Here is a 19,998-nt window from a genome sequence, read left to right on the forward strand (position 1 = left end):
AAAAAAGTAATGTATCCTCCATGTCTATTGATCCATTTTTTATGATGTATATATAAGTGTTATCCAATTTAACAAATTAGTCCCTTAATTTCATCTAATTTAGAAATGGTTAAATTGTCACAAACGATTAAAAAAGAGGAAAAATAAAAATTGGAGAATAAATTATAAAAAGAAAATGTAAAATTGTCGTAGCGTGATTTTTGAAATCTAAATAAGAAATCTTATAGCACCATAAAAAAAATTAAGATTCCGTGAACCAAACATCTCGTACCTTTTCAACATAATTATAATAAAAATTTAAAATTAAAAAATACACTTTATTTAAAGAAAAGCTACACTTTTCTAATCCACTTCCAAAAATAATTTTTTTTTAAAAACTGGACTCGATATCTTTGCATTATTAATAAGTTTATGTTTTGGTCACTTAATTTTTTAAAAAAAGCTACAAAAATTATCATTAAATTATTCGAAAAATTTTCACTTAAGTCACTGGGTTATTAAGTTTTTTCTTTTTAAAGTTTAAGTAGCGAGCTTCAAGCGACAACTTGATTTGATAGTTAGTGTTGGAAACCAAAGAAGAAAGTTGTTTGATTTTGATTCGCAGATTCATGCTAGTCAAAATTGTTTCATGAAAAAAAATTAAAATGTAGAATAGAAGGAAAATGAGAGCTTTCAATTAATGAAAGCAGTGTGAATAGAAAAGACCATACAATAACTATTTTAATATACCAGTAATTTAAATAAAAACTTTCGAATATTTTAATAATTATTTTGTAACCATTTAAAGTTAAATAAAAAAAACGTAAACTTATTAAAAAATTAGTAATATTAGGGTGTAGCTTTTTTTTTTAACCTAGATTTTCGTTTGCAACTAAACTAGGAGTGTAGCGTTACTAAAGTATTGAGGGTCAATTTAGTGTTATTTCTAAAAATATATTTTTAAGACACAAAAACACTTTTTTACAAGAAACTAAAATTTTCTGCTTCTGTCAAAAATATTTTTTGGGCCAATTTTTGGAGTTAAAAAAAATTATTTTTAAAAGTAATACTAAATTGACTCTTAAGTGTAGTATTATGGCAAGTGGGAAAGTTAAAAGTGGAGAGGGAGAGAAAGACAAAAGTAAACGGAGATTTCGAAGAAAAGAAGACGAGGAATAAGTCAGAAGGGTTTTGATTGACTAAGAACAAACCAACAGCATGGAAATTCTTGTAATTAGAGACTTAAATCTTATTAATATCAAAGGTGGGATGAGAGCTTTGATCCAGCAACAAAATAAAAAAAAAATATGGATTCAACGGAAATCCTTTCAATCTTTTCTTTCCTTTTACTCTTTCTTCAATCACACGCTCGACCTCCGGTGGAATCTTCCCTGGTATTTTTTTTTTACTCTTTTATTATTATTAGCTTTTTAATTTTCAGAACCAAAAAGAAGAAGTAATTTTTTTCCTGGTTTTTAGCCTTCCGGGCCATCGTCACCGGCGCCGGCTCCTGGGCCTAGTAACCATGGGTGTTGGCTTTCGTCAACGAGTTGTCATAACGAAAGCTTAAGGGCGTGCCTTGATCCTGCGTCAATTGGTATGCTTAACACTGCTTTAATTTTCTTCCGGGTCTTTGGTTTTTATTTTATTGTTCAAAGGGTGTTTGGGATGGAAGCAATTCAACATTTGGTACCCAAACTTGATATATATTTTTAATTTGGTGCTTAATTATTTTTGTCTAATTTGGTACCACCCTTTTTCTTAAGTTAGTACTTAAATTTTTTTTAGGTCCAATTTGATACCTGAACTTGACTCTTTTTCTTAATTTGGTACCTAATTTTACATCAACTCTTATAATGATACAAATAAGTAATTGATAATAAAAAAATGTGAATGTATAGATTATTAACATTATCATACTTATTGAATAGAAGAAAATTTGAAAGTAGAAATGTTATAAAATTGCATGTAGGTTCAAAGAAAGTAATAGTACTGGTGATGAACGAAGGAGAGAGAAACATAAATGTAAGTGTGAGTATGTCACATGGCAAGACCAAGACGGTGGAAGTGCTCCCAAACCTAACTCGAAAGGTTTAATTTCACCATTCTCTGTTTGCTTTTACGCTCTTACCTTTTAATTGAATTCCTCGAGTTTTGATTTGGGTTGAATTTGGAAATTACTTAACACAGGGCTTGAAGTTTTTGTTTAAATTAATCCTTAAACTTGACAATTGTTTTCACGTTGGAACATGAACTCTTTTTAGTCTAAGTTAATTTCTAAACTTGATGTCATGGTGCTACTTTTCTTTAATTTCTGATGTTATAGGTTGAAATCACAGCAAAAGTTGGTGGAAATTCAACCATAGAAATAGATGCTGGAGAATTGAGGTGTGCAATTCACATAGGAGCAGCAGCATCAAGTTCCGGCATATTCAATTATATCCCTTTCCCCAGGCATATAAGCCCCATCTACTTAGTGATTCTAACAGGTCTGATCATCGGCAGTACGTACGCCTGCTACAAGCGAAGCAAAAGGGACGATGGAATCGCATACCAGCAGCTTGAAATGGGGCAACCCGTCTCGTCTTCACCTAACAATGTCGATGTAGAAACAGCTCAAGGTTGGGAACAAGATTGGGATGGCGAGTGGCAGGAGGTGAAGTCAAAACTAGCATCTGTGAATGGCCTTTCTTCTAGGTCTGCCAAGCGAGATGATGATTAGTTTCAATATGCAACACCATTTGAGGGTACCATTCATACATATACATGGTTATATTGCACCTACGTATAGGCAGCATTGGCATTGAGGAAGAAAGGGGATGGGATTTGAGACGGCTTAATTTGTCTTTAATACTAAAAAACTTGCAGATACTGGTCTTGGAATTTATGCTCAAAGCGCTCTGCCATTACACATATTTAGATTTACATTGTTTTTTTTTTTGAAATATTTGTGTCCGATGAATATTCGAATCAAAATATGATCATTCAAAGACTCATTAAATACATGAAAACTTGAAAAAAAAAATGAAAATCTAAAACTTTATTTCCTTTCATACAATTCAAAAGATACACAATATACTGAATCACAGATCGATCGGTAAAAGACTTATGTTCAAGTTTCCGATGATCCTGGTCTCGGAATCAATTTTGTACAACCCCTACCCCCACCCATTGTGGGAAATTTGGGATCAATGGAAATGGGTGTGATGATGGTGGCGATGCCTACAATCATCCAACCCAAAACATTGGAGGAGTGGGTAACAACTTACAAACAAGCATCTCCCAACTCCTCTCAACGCTGAACCACCCACTCTCACACAATACACTTTGATTATTGAGCCCTTTTTTCTGCTCTTTCTTCTTTGAATCCCACCTTCTTCCATATCATCATTTCCCCTCATATTTATCCACTCTGTACTTTTTATACAAAGGAAGCTTTACTTTGGAGACGGGGCAACTGACTGTAGATGCAATATTTGAACCTCAAACTACACGAACTCAGCTTTAGATTCTATGTCATCTGCATTGACTGATCACTTGATTCCCACCATTAAAACCTAGCCAAAAATATACATACAAGAGGTGTAAAGAAAGGGTTTCCACAACTTACCTTGTAGCGTTAAAATTCATCAAAATATATGCAGAGAAATGAATGAGAGAATATTCGTTGATGGATTTTTTCTTGAATTAAGAAACCAAGAAAACATTTTGGAAATTTTGATTAGCCAATAGATACGCGTAGGCAACGTGTGCTTTGCGTGTTAGGTAATCTCATTTTACATATATACCTACATATATCATCATTCAGTTTATTTCCACGACACAGAATAATTAAATAATAATTTTTAAACGTGTTCAAGTTTAGTTGAGTAAGTGTAATTACCCCGTAATTCTCCACGTAATATTTGGTAGTACATATTGTAATTACATAGTTACATAATTTATATTTTTTAGTATAGATCATCTCAATTCCACCTATAATTAAAGTTACGAAATATGTAATATACTAGTATTATTCGACCTTAATTTTCTATGTTATGCTAAGGTGATGTTAATGTGATAAACATTTTTTAGAACAACAAAATGTCTTCTCAACCATATTTCAAAGCCTTGAATGTGTCAAGAGTTTGCGGGTTCTTTATGATGCTTGTGGCTGGCACATTTATCTTAAATGGTATCATACCCAATAATATGGTGTAAGAAAATATTTTCTATTTGCATAATTATTATCGACCTTGTAATATTTAGGTTTACAGTTCATATAATCTGAAGCTTTATATTTAAAAACTTATATAAACTTAATTTAAAGAAAAAATTATGCTAGGCTGTCTCCCTTTCTATAATACGTAAATTAAGTTAAAATAATATAAACTTTATAATATTAAACCTTTATATCTAATTTTCACGGTCGTTTTAAAATTGAAAAGTACAATAAAAATACTCTAATTACACATAATTATCCAAATAGGACACTTTTATATAATTATAAGTAATTACACCAAAATATTTTAATTAATATGAAAATTAAGAAGATAGTGAGGTAGGTAAACAAGTGTCTGATGACAAGAAGAAAAGATAAAGCCCAGCGCCATGGATGACAGAGCTTAGTATGCGAGGAAGTTGTTGCTTCTACTCAGGTAGGTTGTCCACAAAGCAAAAATAGCCAATTTGTTTTAATTTAGAGTCTAAAAAAGTTGAAATTCCCAACTTTTGTGCAATTTGTCACCCTTTTAATAATTGAAGGGACGTATCTTATCTCCATTGTTTATTTTTTCTTTTATTTATAACTATTTATTTATACTTATGTTAACTTTGATTAGATCGAGTGAAAAAATTTATCTAGCATCGATTTAATTAAATTTCGATACATTTAGAATGTAAGTAAAAAAAGTATATTTATATAAAAAAATTATATTAAAATTGAAGCTTTAAAATTGTTCGATAAAAGTTATAAATTGTGAAGGAGTGATGAGGGAGTGAGCATTTCTACACCATTGAAAGTAAAACAGTAAACAAACAGAAGGTATAAGAGTTGTTTACATAGTTCGGTTCCCCCCTACATTTACGGAGCCGAGCTCTTTAAGAAATATCCACTATTTTCAGCACTTACAACAAGTGATTCTAATCTATCACACACCTGTGATAATTTCCTCTCCTTTGCACCTTGAAGACTGATACTCCCATCACTAGATTCACCCCTATGAATTCAATGTCGCCACATTGTTTGATCATAGCTACAACAAAGCCTTATCAGAACCATCAATATCCACAAAACCACTTCAAAAACCATTGTAATTACCACCACAATAACCACCAAAACCAACCCTACCCCCAAAAGTTCTCCCTTTCCAAGCCCCCTCTTTTGTCACGGGCCGCAGTTCAAAGCCCTTGACCAACACACTAAATGCATCCAATAGAGGTCTATTATTTAGATGAGGATCATTTGGCCCACAAGAACTGGCCCGATTCGGTAAGCTGTTGGAGAAGCCTGTTAGATTGAAGCCTAAGTGGTCCAATGATGAAGATATGGCAACATAGGCTATCTTAGTAACTAATCTTAAGAGACTGATAGGAATCATATCTTGTAAAGATTAGATTTGGTATGGTATATCTTGTAAATCCCATGACTTAAGGGATATGATTAATCTCGCCCGTCGATGTAACTTGATATTGACTGTCGATTTTGGGGGAGCTCAACTATAAATATAGGGGCCCCCTCACTTTGTAAACCACTCCATTGTATCCATTGTTTCATTATTCTTTGAGAGTAATAGAATATTGAGAGCATTTACTAAAACATCTCTTGTGCATTCTTTTCTGTGGCTTTTTGCTATTCTTTATGGCTTCTTTTGGCATAAACTGCTTTCGTTATACAAATTGGTGCCTTGGAAGAGTTTTAAAGAAATCCTCACTTATGGTGTTAAGGCTAACTTAGGCGAGTTTGGAACAAACGAATCGCCTAAAGCCACACAGATCGCGAGACGAAAGATCTAGTCCCGTGACACTTTCACCATCTAATGCTTTGAAACACACTACTGTCGCAACCGCCTCATCCACCTGTGCTCTTATCTCCTATACTCCCGCTCCTTTCCCATCATTCGCCCCTGACTTCTCTAATCGTTGATCGATTGGGTTTGTCTTGAAAATGCACTTGAGCCGACCCAAAGCTATCGGTTACACTCGCTACAGTTCTGTAGCTGAAGAAGTCCTTCAACTCGCCTTGCATAATGGCCAAACCAGCCTCGAAAACATCCTTTTCTCATTTGAATCTAAGCTTTGTTGCTTCGATGACTATATTTTTTTGCCTCAAGAGCTTGGGAATGGAAGTGAGCATGAAAAAACCATTAAATGTTTTCAATTCACTGTTAGAAGAGAAAAAAAGAAAAAAAAAACAAGGCAAATTAGCTGGTGCCATGATTAGTATTGTTGGTAGATTGGAAAAAGTTGAACTTGTAAAATCTCAAAAACCTCATTAGTTAGAAAGAGTATGTGATAGATTCTTACTAAATAAGGTATAAGTAAAGACCATGGGATATCAAAATAAGGCAAATCAAGAAGTATTACATGACGTATTAATTTAAGGTAGAGATCAAATTGTAAAAATGTGAAAGTGTTGTGATCTTAGTGTAAATATTCAAAATTCATGAGGTCAAAATATAAATATGGAAAATTAAATGACCAAAAAGTGAATACTTCAAAGGAGGAAAAGACTAAAGGGTCAAATAAATTGGTAAATGGAGACCAAATAAAAAAGTGAAAAAATAAGAAGGACTAAATTATAATTTTACCAATAATGAGAAGCACAAAAGTGAATATTGAAAGATTATAAGGGAAAAATGATTATTTTTCAATCAAGATAATTATCATAAATTATCGTGATAATAATTGATGAATATTAGGTGTTGAAATATAATTGGTGGAATATTTTATTATTATCATATTATTATTAATTATTTTATTATAATATTTTAATTAATTAAATTAAAGGGATATATTTGTATGGAAGTATGAAGAAATTTCTTCATACTCTTCATGCTCCAATGCCACCACCATTAAATAAGGGAGAAGTTCTCATTTTCTTACAATTTAGTCCTTTTTCATGAAATCTCGTTATTTTACCCAAAATTCTTGGAAATTTCTATAGGCACCAAGAGGAAATATGAAGTAGAGATCCTAGAGAGTATGTTCCATAATTTAGAAGCAAGAAATTAGTAGATGGAAGCGAAGAAAATTAGAAGAAAAGAGAAGGATAGTGATGAAGTTGAGAATTAGAAATGGAAGAGAAGCAAAAGAGAAGAAATTCTTGTCAAAATAGATACGTTTTCATCTTAACTTTACTTGTATCTCTATGAGTTAAGTTAAATATTTTATGAATGAAATGTAAGATATGTGAAATTTTAATTGAAATAGTAGAGATAGAAAGTATTTGATGAAGTATAATATGTAGGAACACCAAGTTTCAAGTGAAAGAGATAAATATGATTTGTATTATGAGAAGTTTCAAGGTAAAGAAATGAATATGATATCAACATATAAATCTAAATGACTAAATGGTAATAATCAAAGTATAATGATTATGTATGTTTAAATATGAAAGTTAATGTAAAGAACCATGAAAAAGTAAATATTATCACTAAAAGAGTTTTTGGACCGCATCAATAGCTTAACTTTAAAAATTCACCAAAAAATGTAGAAGATGAGTTAAATGATGAGCCAAGTATGAAATTAAATTTTAATGAATATAGTTTTGTTTGGAAGAAACGGTGTAGGCATTGAGATTGTATTGAATGAGATATACGCATTTTAGTGAGATAAGATAAGATGAAATTCGGGATCCCTTTTTCTGACTTTCTAAAATAATTAAAAAAATTGTAAACAAATAGTTAGGAGATGAATTTTATATGTCTAAAAGTCTTAATGAATTTAATTTCAAGATAAATAAACGACAATATTTTATGAATTTTGTACAAAAAGATAAATAATATTTAGTGAAGAAGGGTGAAAGCTGCCTAGCAGTAGAACAGAGGAAGATTTGAAGAAAAACTTGTATTAGTATACTTTGAACTAAATTTTGAAATTTTTATGGTAAAAAATTCATTGAGTCTAGTTTCAAAAACAACAAGTGGATCTTAATTTCAATTCTGTAAGGCAAGATAAAAATAATTTAGTGATTGCTACTCAAGTAGACACCTCTGTTAAGAATATATGTGTAATTAGTGAAAGAATAATTAATATTACATATAGGCATACTATACTAAAATGCAAAGATTCTCGTATATATACATGTAATATAGGATGTGGAATGGAGAGGAGGATGTGCAAGATAATAGAAGAGTTGTAACGCTAAGAAGTTCTTATAAGTGATGAAATTGCTAATATTTGGGTAATTGTTATGTGATGAATTAATTAAGTATTAGTTGATAAACCAAAGTATTATAAATATTTAAATTGATTGGTACATATTTGGGATTATACGGTATTGACCTTAACACAAAAATAAAAAAGTTTTGACTTATTTAGCCAAAGAGGACTCGGAGTTGTGACACTATCCACAAGATGTTGCGACATGAGGAATCAGAGAATCTAATGTCACAACACTGGCCTTGTTTTCCTCTACCCTGTTCTTTTTTTTTATCTAAAAAGGTCTCATACGAACCCCGAATGCAATCAAACTTTAGAGAAAGCCTAGAAATGATCTATAAAGCCTTAAATGATTTAAAAAAAAAGTATAAGAGATGAGAAGAACTTGAATAATAAATTTAGTTCTTGAAAAACTATTTATCTTAAAATGTAGTATTTCTTATTCGAATTTAAGTACAAACTCGAGTAAGGGGTGTTAATTTCGTGATGCATTAAAGGGAAGTTATAGAAACACTGTTTATGCTTTCTCAGCTTTAATGAGTGCTTATGGGCGAAGTGGGTATTATGACAAGGCCATAAAGGTTTTCGGTTAACTTATTATTTTATATAAAATATAATGTAATATATATTAAAATTTATTATATTTTTTAGAATATTTATGAATATTTATATTTTTTTTGAGAATTAAAATCAATTTGAGGTAAATTGTAATGTTGAGAGTTTTAAATATGTATAAATTAAAGACTAAACTTATTATTATACCAATTTTATACTACCACCTCACGTCAGTTACTTAACAACATTTAACAAAAATGGATAAACAAGACAAACTCCATTAACTGGCTGACTTGTAGTGTCGTTTGCATTTTTTTATTAAGTTTAAATCAGGTGAAAAATTTTACCACATGTTTCGATAAAGATTTGATGCTTTCATATCCGTTATATAATTTATGTTTAGAATTTGTGACTACTTTTTTCAACAATGTTATCTCTATAACTCTAATCAATGTTCTCTCTTTAGAGTCTAATGTGCCTTACGGCACCTGGTTGTTCTTATATATTTTTTTATTGTCAATCATTAATGCTGTCATTAATTTTCCTCATTCGCTAACTTTCAAAATCAGTAAAGATTAAATTACTCTATGTTTTGATAGAGTTAAATTTGCCTAGTTTTGAAATTGAGAGGTATTTATGCCATTTGTCCATTTAAGAGGTGTTGTTTTCACATTGGATTGGACCGTTTGATTAAGCTAGAAACTGGTCTGAGTATCGATTCAGAACAAAAGATTAGAACCAACAATGGATTAGAGGTGCTCATGGGCCGGGCCCAAAAAAAAATTTCTGCCCGCATCCTAGGCCTGGGCCAGGCCTGGGCCGAAATATGGGTCTGAAATTTTGTTCAGGTTCGGCCTGGGAAAAAATTCCTAAGCTCAAGCCCAGCCCGGCCCACTTTTTAATAAACACCAAAAAATTATTTTAAAAATAAAAAATTATTTTAAAAATATTTTAAAATTAAAAAAATAAATATATATTTATTATATTCAGGCCGGGTTGGCCCGGCTCGAGCCAAAAAAATGGTACCCGAGGCCCAGCCCGTTTAGATTGTTTTTTACCTAAACTCATATTTCGAGCCTATATTTTTACCCGAAACCTCCCATATTTCAGGTGGGTCGTCGGGCAGCCCGGCTCATGAGCACCTCTCCAATGAATGGTTGATTGAACTAATTAAATTAATTTTTTAATAATTTTTATTAAATTAAATTAAATAAATCATTTAAATCGATCAAATCTCAACAAAGTGGCCTTTTGGGTAAAGGAAAACAGAAATGGCGGCCCAAAAGAATGACGAAAACAACAGCAGAAAAGGATTAGAGATGGCGGAAGCGCCGTACGTAACGGATAAAATTAAAAATCTTGTATAACAAAAACACTTGTATTTGTTGGACTGGTGGAAGCCAATACACTCTCTCATTTTCCTTCCTAATTCCCACATTCTTTGCTTCTTTCCAATCGAAGTTTGAACCAAAAAATGGAAGCACTTCTTGAACCAGTTTTCGTATTTAAGCTGAATCCATCTTTCACTTCAAAAAACCCATGTACTGTTCACTTTCCGAACCTTCCAAAGATACCCTCAAAGCCACTTGTGGTTGCCACTTGTTGTGCAGGAACTCCTTCACCGTCTCCTTTACTCCCCCAAGATTCCGACCAAAACCCATTTCAGCTTTCCCCTGATAGGACCCGGGATCGCCGGAAAGTGGTTCGCATTGCTTGGGAGAAGCTTGTTAGATGGTCTCGTTCTTGGCGCTCCAAGGCGAAAACTGAAGTTCTTGAACGAACTAAAAAGGTTTTTCTTTCTACTGGCTGTGCTCATGATGTCTTTAGGAATTTTGGGTTTTGTTTTGATAGATTTCATTGCAAGCCTCCCCCCCCTCTCGTGGTCATTTTACATGCATTCGATATTTTAGGCTTAGAAATTTAATTTAATTAAAGAAAATATAAATGATGAGATTGAAAGGAATGCTTTCGTGTAAAAGAAGAGAATCTGTATATGATTACAATATGGTAAGGGCTAAGGAGATATCTAGTTCAGCTGTTATTCTTGAATTTGAATGATATATTCAATTGTGTATAATGAGAACTGCCTCAAATCCAACTAAGCTATGGACTAATCTGTTGAGTCTACATTTTTAATTTGGCTTGAAGGTGGTGGTGCTAGGAGGGGGATCTTTTGGGACTGCAATGGCGGCTCATGTTGCTAACAGGAAGGCACAAATGGAAGTTAGTATGCTTGTACGTGATCCTGCGGTTTGCCGGTCTATTAATGAGAACCATTTTAATTAGTGGGTTTTCTTATTCACATTGCTTGAATTTCATTGCAATTTACTATATGGTGTTAAACATACAATTTATTGATATTGGAACATTATTTGTCTTCTCTGTTCTCAGTAAGTACTTCCCTGAACACAAGCTACCAGAAAATGTGACTGCAACTTCTGATGCCAAAACTGCTTTGCTTGGGGCAGATTATTGCCTTCATGCTGTACCTGTGCAGGTCTGTCAAGCCATTGTATTATGTTGATGCTTATTTTGTACCATGGGACAAGTGCCTGAATCTTGCCTCCTGTGTTGCAGTTTAGTACATCCTTTCTCGAAGGAATTGCAGAGCATGTTGATCCTGGCTTACCATTTATATCCCTTAGCAAAGGCTTAGAGCTCAATACATTGAGGATGATGTCTCAAATCATTCCTCAAGCATTAAAGAACCCTCGCCAACCTTTTATTGCACTATCAGGGCCTTCCTTTGCGTTGGAATTAATGAACAAACTACCAACAGGTAACTTGGTTGTATATGATAAACTATATTCTTGTAATACCTTCAACCAATTCATATATCTAGGGTTACTACTATTCCTTTCTGCTTTGCAGCAATGGTGGTGGCATCAAAAGACAAAAAATTGGCCCATGCTGTTCAGCAGCTATTGTCTTGTAGTCATTTACGGATCAGCACTTCAAGGTAGAGGATCTTCATTGTATCAAACTAACAACGATTTTGTATAATACATGAAACACTGTTTATGGTTCTCTCATTCCCTCAAGTATCTCCATCACTGCTGCTGCGCTGCATATTCGATTACTATTTTTCTGTTCCTGTGATGAGGTTCTAATTTAATAACTTGCGAATCACATATTCCAAAATTGCCGCTCTCTGCTCAATAACTTTGTGTCCTCAGATCTATACTTTAGGTCTGCATAATGTCGTTTTCATATGGTTGATCATATTGGTGGTCGAGAGTTAAGGTAACTATTGATGTTCATATGCTCAGGTTGTAACCTCTGATAACCTCAGGGATGTTACAGGGGTTGAAATTGCAGGTGCCCTCAAGAATGTACTTGCGATTGCTGCTGGGATTGTTGAAGGCATGAATCTTGGTAATAATTCCATGGCAGCTCTTGTAGCACAAGGTTGTTCTGAGATACGATGGCTAGCAACAAAGGTATAATCCATGTTGCCCCTCGTGCCCCCAACATTAGCTATGAAGATTTGACTTGCTTCAATTTTATCGTTTCTCTTTCTCTTTTGGCTAGAATGTTGTTAAGCATCATGTTGGTCATTCAAATAAATAACCGTGTTATCTAACAAATCCTTTGCTACATATCCTTAGATGGGTGGAAAGCCGGCAACAATTACTGGTCTATCTGGAACTGGGGACATCATGCTTACATGTTTTGTAAATCTTTCAAGAAATAAAAGAGTTGGAGTTCGTCTTGGATCAGGGGAGGAACTCGAAGATATACTCAGTTCCATGAATCAGGTTCTTGTGAAGTTTTAAACTGGCTGTTGACGCTTAAAATCTGGCTATTAATATGATTAGTACATGCTGTAGGTAGCTGAAGGTGTGTCAACTGCTGGAGCTGTGATTGCACTGGCCCAAAAATATAATGTTAAAATGCCGGTCCTGACAGCAGTTGCTCGGATCATGGACAGTGAGCTAACCCCAAAGAAGGCTGTTCTTGAATTAATGAGCCTCCCTCAGGTCATTCAAACTCCTTAATCTTTGATAAACAAGGAACCATTGTTGACTAGCATATGCATGTCTTTTCCATGTGGTCTATAGTTCTGGTATAAACCTATCATTAATTGTTAAAGTGGTAACTTGTCACTTGTAGGTTGAAGAAGTTTGAAAAACTACTGTTTTGTCCCGGAAGTGGAATTATTTTCCCGGGGATGGAGCTCTACCACCATTAAGAACTTGATTGTCATTTAACTGAGCTGCTGAGCTGCATTTCATCATTCCAAGAAAAAACAGGTGCTGATATCTATATAGGGTCGAATTTTCTCTCTCTCTTTTAAAGCCGTTGTCCCCCTTTATTATGCATTAGGAATTTGAAGTATCTCCTCCAAAAATATTATTAGATCTATTTTGGGGGATTTTGCGAACGAGAATAACTATTAAGATATACATATATTTAGCCTTGAGCTTATTCTTTTTGCCGTTCCAAGGACTTGTATTGTACCTAATATTCTTTGGTAAATAAGATGGGATGGAATTTTATCGTGTTCTGTAGTTTTAGGTCAGTTGAGAGGTACTTGGCTTGCATGATGCATCCAAAGGGTTTCTTTTTGGACAAATGTTTGAACCACTGCCAGGTTAACGCCATAAATAACAGTCATACTGCAAATTCAGCTCTCTTCCGCATTGTTCATCTGTAATTTTTGTGTATAGCTGGCGAGTGATGCTAGACTATTTTACTTTATTTTCCAGATTGTGACTTGGTGACCCATCTATTGGTTGCTGCTCCATTCTGTTTATGTCAATATTTAATGAACTTGATCTGTCAATCCTGCAGAACCATCTTGCATACAACATTCTTGTACTCAATCTTTGAAGCACCTGGTACCAATGCATATCGTACTATTGTCTTAGCCTTTACTATCGGGACTTGAGGTGAGTATCGAATATGAGTATGCATCTGGTACGGAATATGCTCTTTCTTTTGAAAGGTTTATATATATATATATTTGGAGGATCATAGTGAAACTTATATCCCTGGTAACAAGTCCTATCCTAATATTGTGTGGGCCAATTATAAAGTGCTCAAGAAAGATGGAGCAGAGAGCAAGAGTCAGAGTCATCTCTGAATTGTTCTAAGTTGAAGAAATATGAAGAGGATTACAGTAGAGTTCAAGTCACATTACCTGTCTAAATTCCAACATCTGTATGATATTTAAAACGATTTAAGCAAAAATCATATGATATAACATGGTGATTACGTTTTAGTTAATTATGTACTTTAAATATAAAATACATATGACCATATGTTAAATTATGGTAAACATATGAGTGAAAAAAGATTATACATGAAATATATTTATAAAAGAATCAAATGAGGCATTGGTTGTGAAGCCCTTCATTTAAAATTTACTATTTTAAAGAGGCCAAACCCTTTGAAGAAGGTTCAATTATGCAAAATTTCAATTGAAGATGGCATTTTAATTGAGATAGTGACACGAATTAATTGGATTAAAGACAAAAATATCTTTACATAAATTGTATTATTTTAAAAGTGTTTTTATTATTTTATATATTTTATGCATTCGTCTTGCCTCATTTCTTATTTATATTAATTTTTTATAAATAAATTGGTTACATAAAATTTTTTTCATCCACATCATGGACAGTGTTTATTAAATGCCCGTCAGTCAAACTTTAAATTGAAAATTTACATTCAAGTCAAAATTTTATTTTAGGGACATGATTGTGACTTATGATTTATTTAAATATCTTCGAGGACGAAAACTCAAATTATATAAAAAGGATGAAAACTCAATTAAGGTTATACTTGAGGGGTGAGATTGCAATTTTTCCTCTTCAGTCTTCAAAAAACCTGAAACGACACAGTTTTCTTTTTCTTTTCGTTGCTAAGTAGTTGTCATTGATGAATGGGATGATAAACCCTAGTGGAAAAAAGAGGAAGAAAAACGTATAAGAAAAAGAAAGTATAAAACAGAAGCACCAAAAAAAATCATAAACCCCAGCCTGCAGCTGGTCAGAAAGATGAAGAAAACCCAAAAAACAAACAAAGAGAAAGAATCAAACACCAAAACCCGAACCAAAGAATCGGAGATATTTGCTTCGTGTTCATTCTCCAGTCTTGGCCTCCACTCCACTCTGTCTGAACAACTACAAGGTTGGCTTCTGTTTTTGTTTTGTAGACATGTTACCTGAGACTGTCCTAGTAATTATATGTAACCCTCTTTGATTCTCATGTACTTAAATTTTGTTTCTTCTTAAACAGAAAGGTTGGGTTTTGAAGCTCCAACTCTTGTCCAAGCTCAAGCTATTCCTGTTATACTCTCTGGTCGTCATGTGTATCCTTTCCTTTCGTATTTTTCTGCTGTTTTCTTAGCATTTTTAATGCAAATTTTAATCCTGCTGGCATTTTTTATGCAGTCTCTCTCTCTCTCTCTCTCTCTCTCTCATTGTTGGGTTGTTTTTTTTTTATCAACTTTGGTGCATTTATTTTCTTTGTCATAATTGGACTTGTTTTGGTGCAAGTTTTCTTGTCTCCTAGATTGGGTTGTTATTTTTAGCCATTTTTAATACAAGTTATATTTTGCTCAATTGTTTTGTTTGCAATCCAGAGAGTTTTTTTCGTAATTGGATTGTTTTTATTGCCAGGTTTCTAGTTTTGTTTAAGTGGTTTTGAGATCCTTGATTGGAGAATGTACTAGACTTGTTAATGCAGAAACGGGGTCTGGCAAAACAATAGCATATTTGGCTCCAATCATTCATTACTTGCAGGGTTACAATCCCCGAATTGAGCGTTCTCACGGTACTTTTGGTATGTTTTATGCTTTTAATGGGATGTGTATCTGTGCTTATCGTTTTTGTAAGTCCAGAATGTTATTTTTGTTTCCATTGTCATGCGAAATTAATCTTGGAGGGTGTAATGGGAATTGGTCCTATCATATGTTTAAGAATGAATAGGTTGAATATTTCTATTCTTTTTGTTTAAGCATGAATAAATTAAAAATTGATATGTTTATGATAGCGTTGGTCCTTGTACCAACGCGTGAGTTATGTTTGCAGGTGTATGAGATTCTGCAGAAGTTGTTGCATCGTTTTCATTGGATTGTTCCTGGTTATGTAATGGGTGGTGAAAACAGGAATAAAGAGAAAGCCAGGCTGCGGAAAGGTTGAATTTTTTTGCTGAATGTTTCATATGATTCGTTTCAGGCCTTTCTATTCTTATTGTGATCAATATTGATGTCCTTTCCTCTTTAAATTAGGTTTATGAATGTTTCATATGATTCATCTCAGGCATTTCTATTCTTATTGCAACACCTGGACGGCTGTTGGATCACTTAAAAAACACATCATCTTTTGTGCACACAAATTTGCGGTGGATAATCTTTGATGAAGCGGACAGGTTCAGTATACCATATATCTAAGGTTTCATATGAGTAGATCTTAACTTTCTATTACTTATAAATCTTCACCTGACTGCATATCTTGACAGAATTCTGGAGTTAGGATTTGGAAAAGATATTGAAGAGATATTGGATCTTTTGGGTTCTAGGGCAAACGAATCTGTTGAAAAGGGAAAATTCTCTGAATTTCAAAGACAAAATTTGCTATTATCAGCTACATTAAATGAAAAAGTAAACCATCTTAGTAAAATTAGTTTAGAAAATCCTGTAATGATTGGTCTTGATAACATGAAGATGCAACCAGATTCATCAGTTAACCAAACTGGATCTCTGGGATCCGATGTAGATGAGGACCTTGATTACTCAATCAAGTCTGTAAATTCTTCAAGTGGGGATTATAGGCTTCCAGCTCAATTGGTTCAGAGATTTGTTAAGGGTATGCATATTCTGAATACTCTCTCATTCATTTGTTAACCTTTCCGGGCTTGATCTATATGACTTGATGAATACCTTACACAGTGCCCTGTGGTTCACGGCTTGCTGTACTTCTTTCCATTCTAAAACATCTTTTCGAGAGAGAAGCTTCCCAAAAGGCAAGGCAATAGCATAATCTTATTATCTCTTGTTGTTAGCTAGAACATTCTTTAAGATGTCCTTTATTGCTTCAAATTGGAAGTAGATGTCAGTTTCCATGCATAAAATTGTGTCAATTTTATTTATTTATTTATTCCTAGTTGTTGTTATAATTTCTGGAGCCCTGAAAGCTCTTCACCCTTCAATGGCCCTGTAAACGATTCCTTGTTTATGCATCTGGTATTGTCTTTTATGCTTTTTCCGTTTATTAGTATTGATTAAATGTGGAACCTTGCATCATCGGATTCCTTTAATTTGAATTTTCCAGAATAACTGCAATTAGAGAGTGGAACCTTTTGTGAGTTTACCTTGTTCAAGCATAAAGTATCAGTTCATTGCCTCTGTTGTCTCTGCTTGGTTCCTGAAAGTTAGCTTTTATAATATCTATTTCCTATGCTATACTTGTTTGATTCCTTGAATGATCATTCTACAGGTTGTGGTATTCTTTTCAACATGTGATGCAGTGGATTTTCACTACATGCTGTTGAGTGAGTTCCAGTGGTCACCCTACTCGCAATTTGAAGAAGAACTTAAGCAGATGTTTCTGAAATGCAAAACTTTTAGGTTACATGGGAATATGAAGCAGGAAGATAGAAGAACCACCTTCAGTGCCTTCAAAACAGAAAAATCGGCACTTCTTGTCTCTACAGATGTTGCTGCTAGGGGCTTAGATTTTCCAAAAGTTAGATGTATCATACAGTATGATTCTCCAGGGGAGGCCTCTGAATATGTGCATAGGTATTTAGAGGCTATTTTCTTGGAAATATCCATCTAGTCTGCTTGTTTGCAACATTATTTACTCGGCAAGTTTTTGGTTTATTTTGATTAATTTTGACAGCTATCTTTATTTTTGCCATGTAATTGCCCATCCACAAATCTTTACTTACTGTTTGAACAGCTTCTAAGTCCTCATTTATGGCCATTTCTTCAGAATTAGAGTATCATCAGAAATTCTCACCATGGATGCTTCTTGTTGAACAGATTTCTAACTGCTTATATGTGAATTCTCTTTCCGATTAGTTTAACTATGAGAGCGATTTCTCTATATTTTTTAGTTAACAGTCTACTTTGTATTCTAATGGGTGGTTTAACTCTATGTAATTGAGTACTGTACAACTACCTTTTTAAGCATATATAGATCTAGTGGACAGATGTCCTGGTCATATGTTCAAATTCTTGTGGAACTAATATATAAGGTCAATCAGAGCTTGACTGGGCCTTTTAATCTTTGATGCAGAGTAGGTAGGACGGCTCGACTGGGTGAAAGAGGAGAATCCTTACTATTTCTACAACCAATAGAAGTGGATTACTTGCAAGATCTAGAGAAACATGGTGTGTCATTGACAGAGTATCCACTCCTCAAAATAATAGATTCTTTCCCATTGCACAGTCAAATGCATCGTGTCAAGAAGTTTGTTTCTTTAGAATCACATCCATGGGTTGTATCTCTTCAGAGGGAGCTTGAATCATACATCTCAGCTGAGGTATGATTTATGCATGTGGATCTTATTTACCCCTTATATTTTCTTATTTTTCTGTTCCTTTTTCTCCGCGGTTGCTTCTCTAGAGTTCATCTTCCTCGCTTTGTATTTGTTTGATTTTGGAAAATGGTTGTTATATTTGTACTTGTCTCCTTTGTGTCCATTTTGGCTTCCTGTGGCATATAAAATCTTTTGATCTTTCTCGCTTTCCATCTTAAACTATGTTAAAGTTGTCTTTTGTTTATACACACTTATATGTATATTTATAGGAAGAGAAGGAATTGGAGTTATCTTTTACTGATTTGTTACTTTGGCACACTCATATGAACATACTGCAGTTGTTCGCAAACAACAGTATGCAGTCAAACACTGTAGTTCTCTGAAAAAAGATGCATGTTTTGTTCATTGGGTTTGAATATATGCTTTGAATGAAAATGCTTTGAAGTTGATCCTGGTTCAGAAATAACTTCTGATTCAAACATGTAAAAGCTGGTATTATGATGCTAAGCTTTAAGAGAAAATGACTTGAAAATGTGATGTGGGGATATGCTCACCATTGCTCCACTGAACTATCATGCTAGAGTAGGCTCTCCAAGCAGGTGATTATAGCATTCTGTTTTATTCATCTGGATAAGTTTAGCTAGTTTGCACAAATAATGAATGATTTGAAATAGTTTTCTGCTTGAATTGGTTTGATTTGAAATGAAGTTCTGTAAATGATTTTAGCTTTTTATGTGCTTCAAAATAATGCTTTTTCCCGGTTATCATTTTTGCAGCCAAAGATTAAGAAACAAGCGAAGGATGCATTTTGCTCTTGGGTCCGTGCATACACAGCACATCGCGGAGACCTGAAACAAATTTTCATGGTGAAGAAGCTTCATTTAGGGCATGTTGCAAAAAGTTTTGCATTAAGAGAGCAGCCATCATTGGTAGGAAAGGCATTCCAAAACCAATCGAAAAAGAGGAAGAGGGATCTGAAGCAGAAGCAGAAAGGTCTATTTAAGAAGAGGAAAGTTGCCAGTAAAACATGAATTTTGAATCAGGTGCTAAGGTAGTAAGTTTTAGTAACCAAACAAATGGTCGAATTATACAATACAAAACTAGTAATCACAGCATGTTTATTTGTGCCTCTCATCTTCACAATTTGTATGGAACTGATGAATGAAATGCTTGTATTATTATTCTTTTTAACTCTCATGTAATCCCTTTATAAATCATCATTTATATTTCTTATTCAAAGTAATAGAATGATAATTTACAAGGTAGTTTTATCAGGAAATTCCGTCCATTGTTGGTTATGGTGAACGTGCATCAACTTATCTTCACTTCAAACTCTTGTATGGAACTGATGAATGAAATGCTTGTATTATTATTCTTTTTAACTCTCATGTAATCCCTTTATAAATCATCATTTATATTTCTTATTCAAAGTAATAGAATGATAATTTACAAGGTAGTTTTATCAGGAAATTCCGTCCATTGTTGGTTATGGTGAACGTGCATCAACTTATCTTCACTTCAAACTCTTGGTTTTTGTTAGGTTTGTAAGTGAACAAATCACCTGGAATAGTTTGGTTTTATTAATTAATTAATTTATGTTTGTTTATCAAG

General features: G+C 33.6%; 3 protein-coding genes and 1 long non-coding RNA gene across 5 annotated transcripts; 3 read left to right on the forward strand and 1 right to left on the reverse strand.

Moving 5' to 3' along the window:
• Positions 1-1,073: 1,073 nt before the first annotated feature.
• Positions 1,074-2,985, forward strand: LOC107931594 (uncharacterized). The gene is made up of 4 exons (XM_016863528.2): positions 1,074-1,373; positions 1,459-1,576; positions 1,952-2,070; positions 2,306-2,985. The coding sequence occupies exons 1-4, from the start codon at positions 1,287-1,289 to the stop codon at positions 2,699-2,701; spliced, it is 720 nt and encodes a 239-aa protein (XP_016719017.1). The 5' UTR covers positions 1,074-1,286; the 3' UTR covers positions 2,702-2,985.
• A 19-nt stretch (positions 2,986-3,004) lies between these two features.
• LOC107931596 (uncharacterized) lies at positions 3,005-3,744 on the reverse strand. Its single transcript, XR_001693273.2, has 2 exons — positions 3,590-3,744; positions 3,005-3,508 (listed from the first exon to the last, which is right to left on the reverse strand). It is a non-coding gene; the product is annotated as an uncharacterized lncRNA (long non-coding RNA).
• A 6,484-nt stretch (positions 3,745-10,228) lies between these two features.
• On the forward strand, positions 10,229-14,949 carry LOC107931593 (glycerol-3-phosphate dehydrogenase [NAD(+)] 2, chloroplastic). Of its 2 annotated transcripts, XR_005912322.1 has the most exons (10): positions 10,229-10,684; positions 11,044-11,180; positions 11,287-11,392; positions 11,473-11,674; positions 11,767-11,854; positions 12,188-12,335; positions 12,504-12,653; positions 12,726-12,875; positions 13,009-13,148; positions 13,690-14,949. XR_005912322.1 is itself a non-coding variant. In XM_041091620.1 (9 exons), the coding sequence occupies exons 1-9, from the start codon at positions 10,370-10,372 to the stop codon at positions 13,021-13,023; spliced, it is 1,311 nt and encodes a 436-aa protein (XP_040947554.1). In that variant the 5' UTR covers positions 10,229-10,369; the 3' UTR covers positions 13,024-13,397. The 2 variants fall into 2 exon arrangements, 1 of the variants encoding a protein (XP_040947554.1); XM_041091620.1 differs by lacking the exon at positions 13,690-14,949 and having other exon boundaries at positions 13,009-13,397.
• Positions 14,825-19,666, forward strand: LOC107931592 (DEAD-box ATP-dependent RNA helicase 17). Its single transcript, XM_016863526.2, has 10 exons — positions 14,825-15,030; positions 15,139-15,211; positions 15,575-15,684; positions 15,895-16,038; positions 16,164-16,272; positions 16,363-16,709; positions 16,793-16,866; positions 17,340-17,644; positions 18,144-18,390; positions 19,164-19,666. Exons 1-10 carry the CDS (start codon positions 14,898-14,900, stop codon positions 19,416-19,418), a joined length of 1,797 nt encoding a protein of 598 aa, XP_016719015.2. The 5' UTR covers positions 14,825-14,897; the 3' UTR covers positions 19,419-19,666.
• The last annotated feature ends 332 nt before the right edge of the window (positions 19,667-19,998 follow it).

The sequence above is a fragment of the Gossypium hirsutum genome, chromosome D04 (assembly GCF_007990345.1).
Source record: "Gossypium hirsutum isolate 1008001.06 chromosome D04, Gossypium_hirsutum_v2.1, whole genome shotgun sequence".
NCBI classification, from domain to species: domain Eukaryota; kingdom Viridiplantae; phylum Streptophyta; class Magnoliopsida; order Malvales; family Malvaceae; genus Gossypium; species Gossypium hirsutum.

Coding starts and splice junctions, on each gene's coding strand:
- LOC107931593 (XM_041091620.1), top strand. CDS start 10,370: ATGGAAGCACTTCTTGAACCAGTTTTCGTATTTAAGCTGAATCCATCT. Junction 10,685..11,043: donor TTCTTGAACGAACTAAAAAG/GTTTTTCTTTCT, acceptor TTTGGCTTGAAG/GTGGTGGTGCTAGGAGGGGG. Junction 12,336..12,503: donor TACGATGGCTAGCAACAAAG/GTATAATCCATG, acceptor ACATATCCTTAG/ATGGGTGGAAAGCCGGCAAC.
- LOC107931592 (XM_016863526.2), top strand. CDS start 14,898: ATGAAGAAAACCCAAAAAACAAACAAAGAGAAAGAATCAAACACCAAA. Junction 15,212..15,574: donor ATACTCTCTGGTCGTCATGT/GTATCCTTTCCT, acceptor AGAATGTACTAG/ACTTGTTAATGCAGAAACGG. Junction 18,391..19,163: donor AATCATACATCTCAGCTGAG/GTATGATTTATG, acceptor TCATTTTTGCAG/CCAAAGATTAAGAAACAAGC.
- LOC107931594 (XM_016863528.2), top strand. CDS start 1,287: ATGGATTCAACGGAAATCCTTTCAATCTTTTCTTTCCTTTTACTCTTT. Junction 1,577..1,951: donor CCTTGATCCTGCGTCAATTG/GTATGCTTAACA, acceptor AATTGCATGTAG/GTTCAAAGAAAGTAATAGTA. Junction 2,071..2,305: donor TCCCAAACCTAACTCGAAAG/GTTTAATTTCAC, acceptor CTGATGTTATAG/GTTGAAATCACAGCAAAAGT.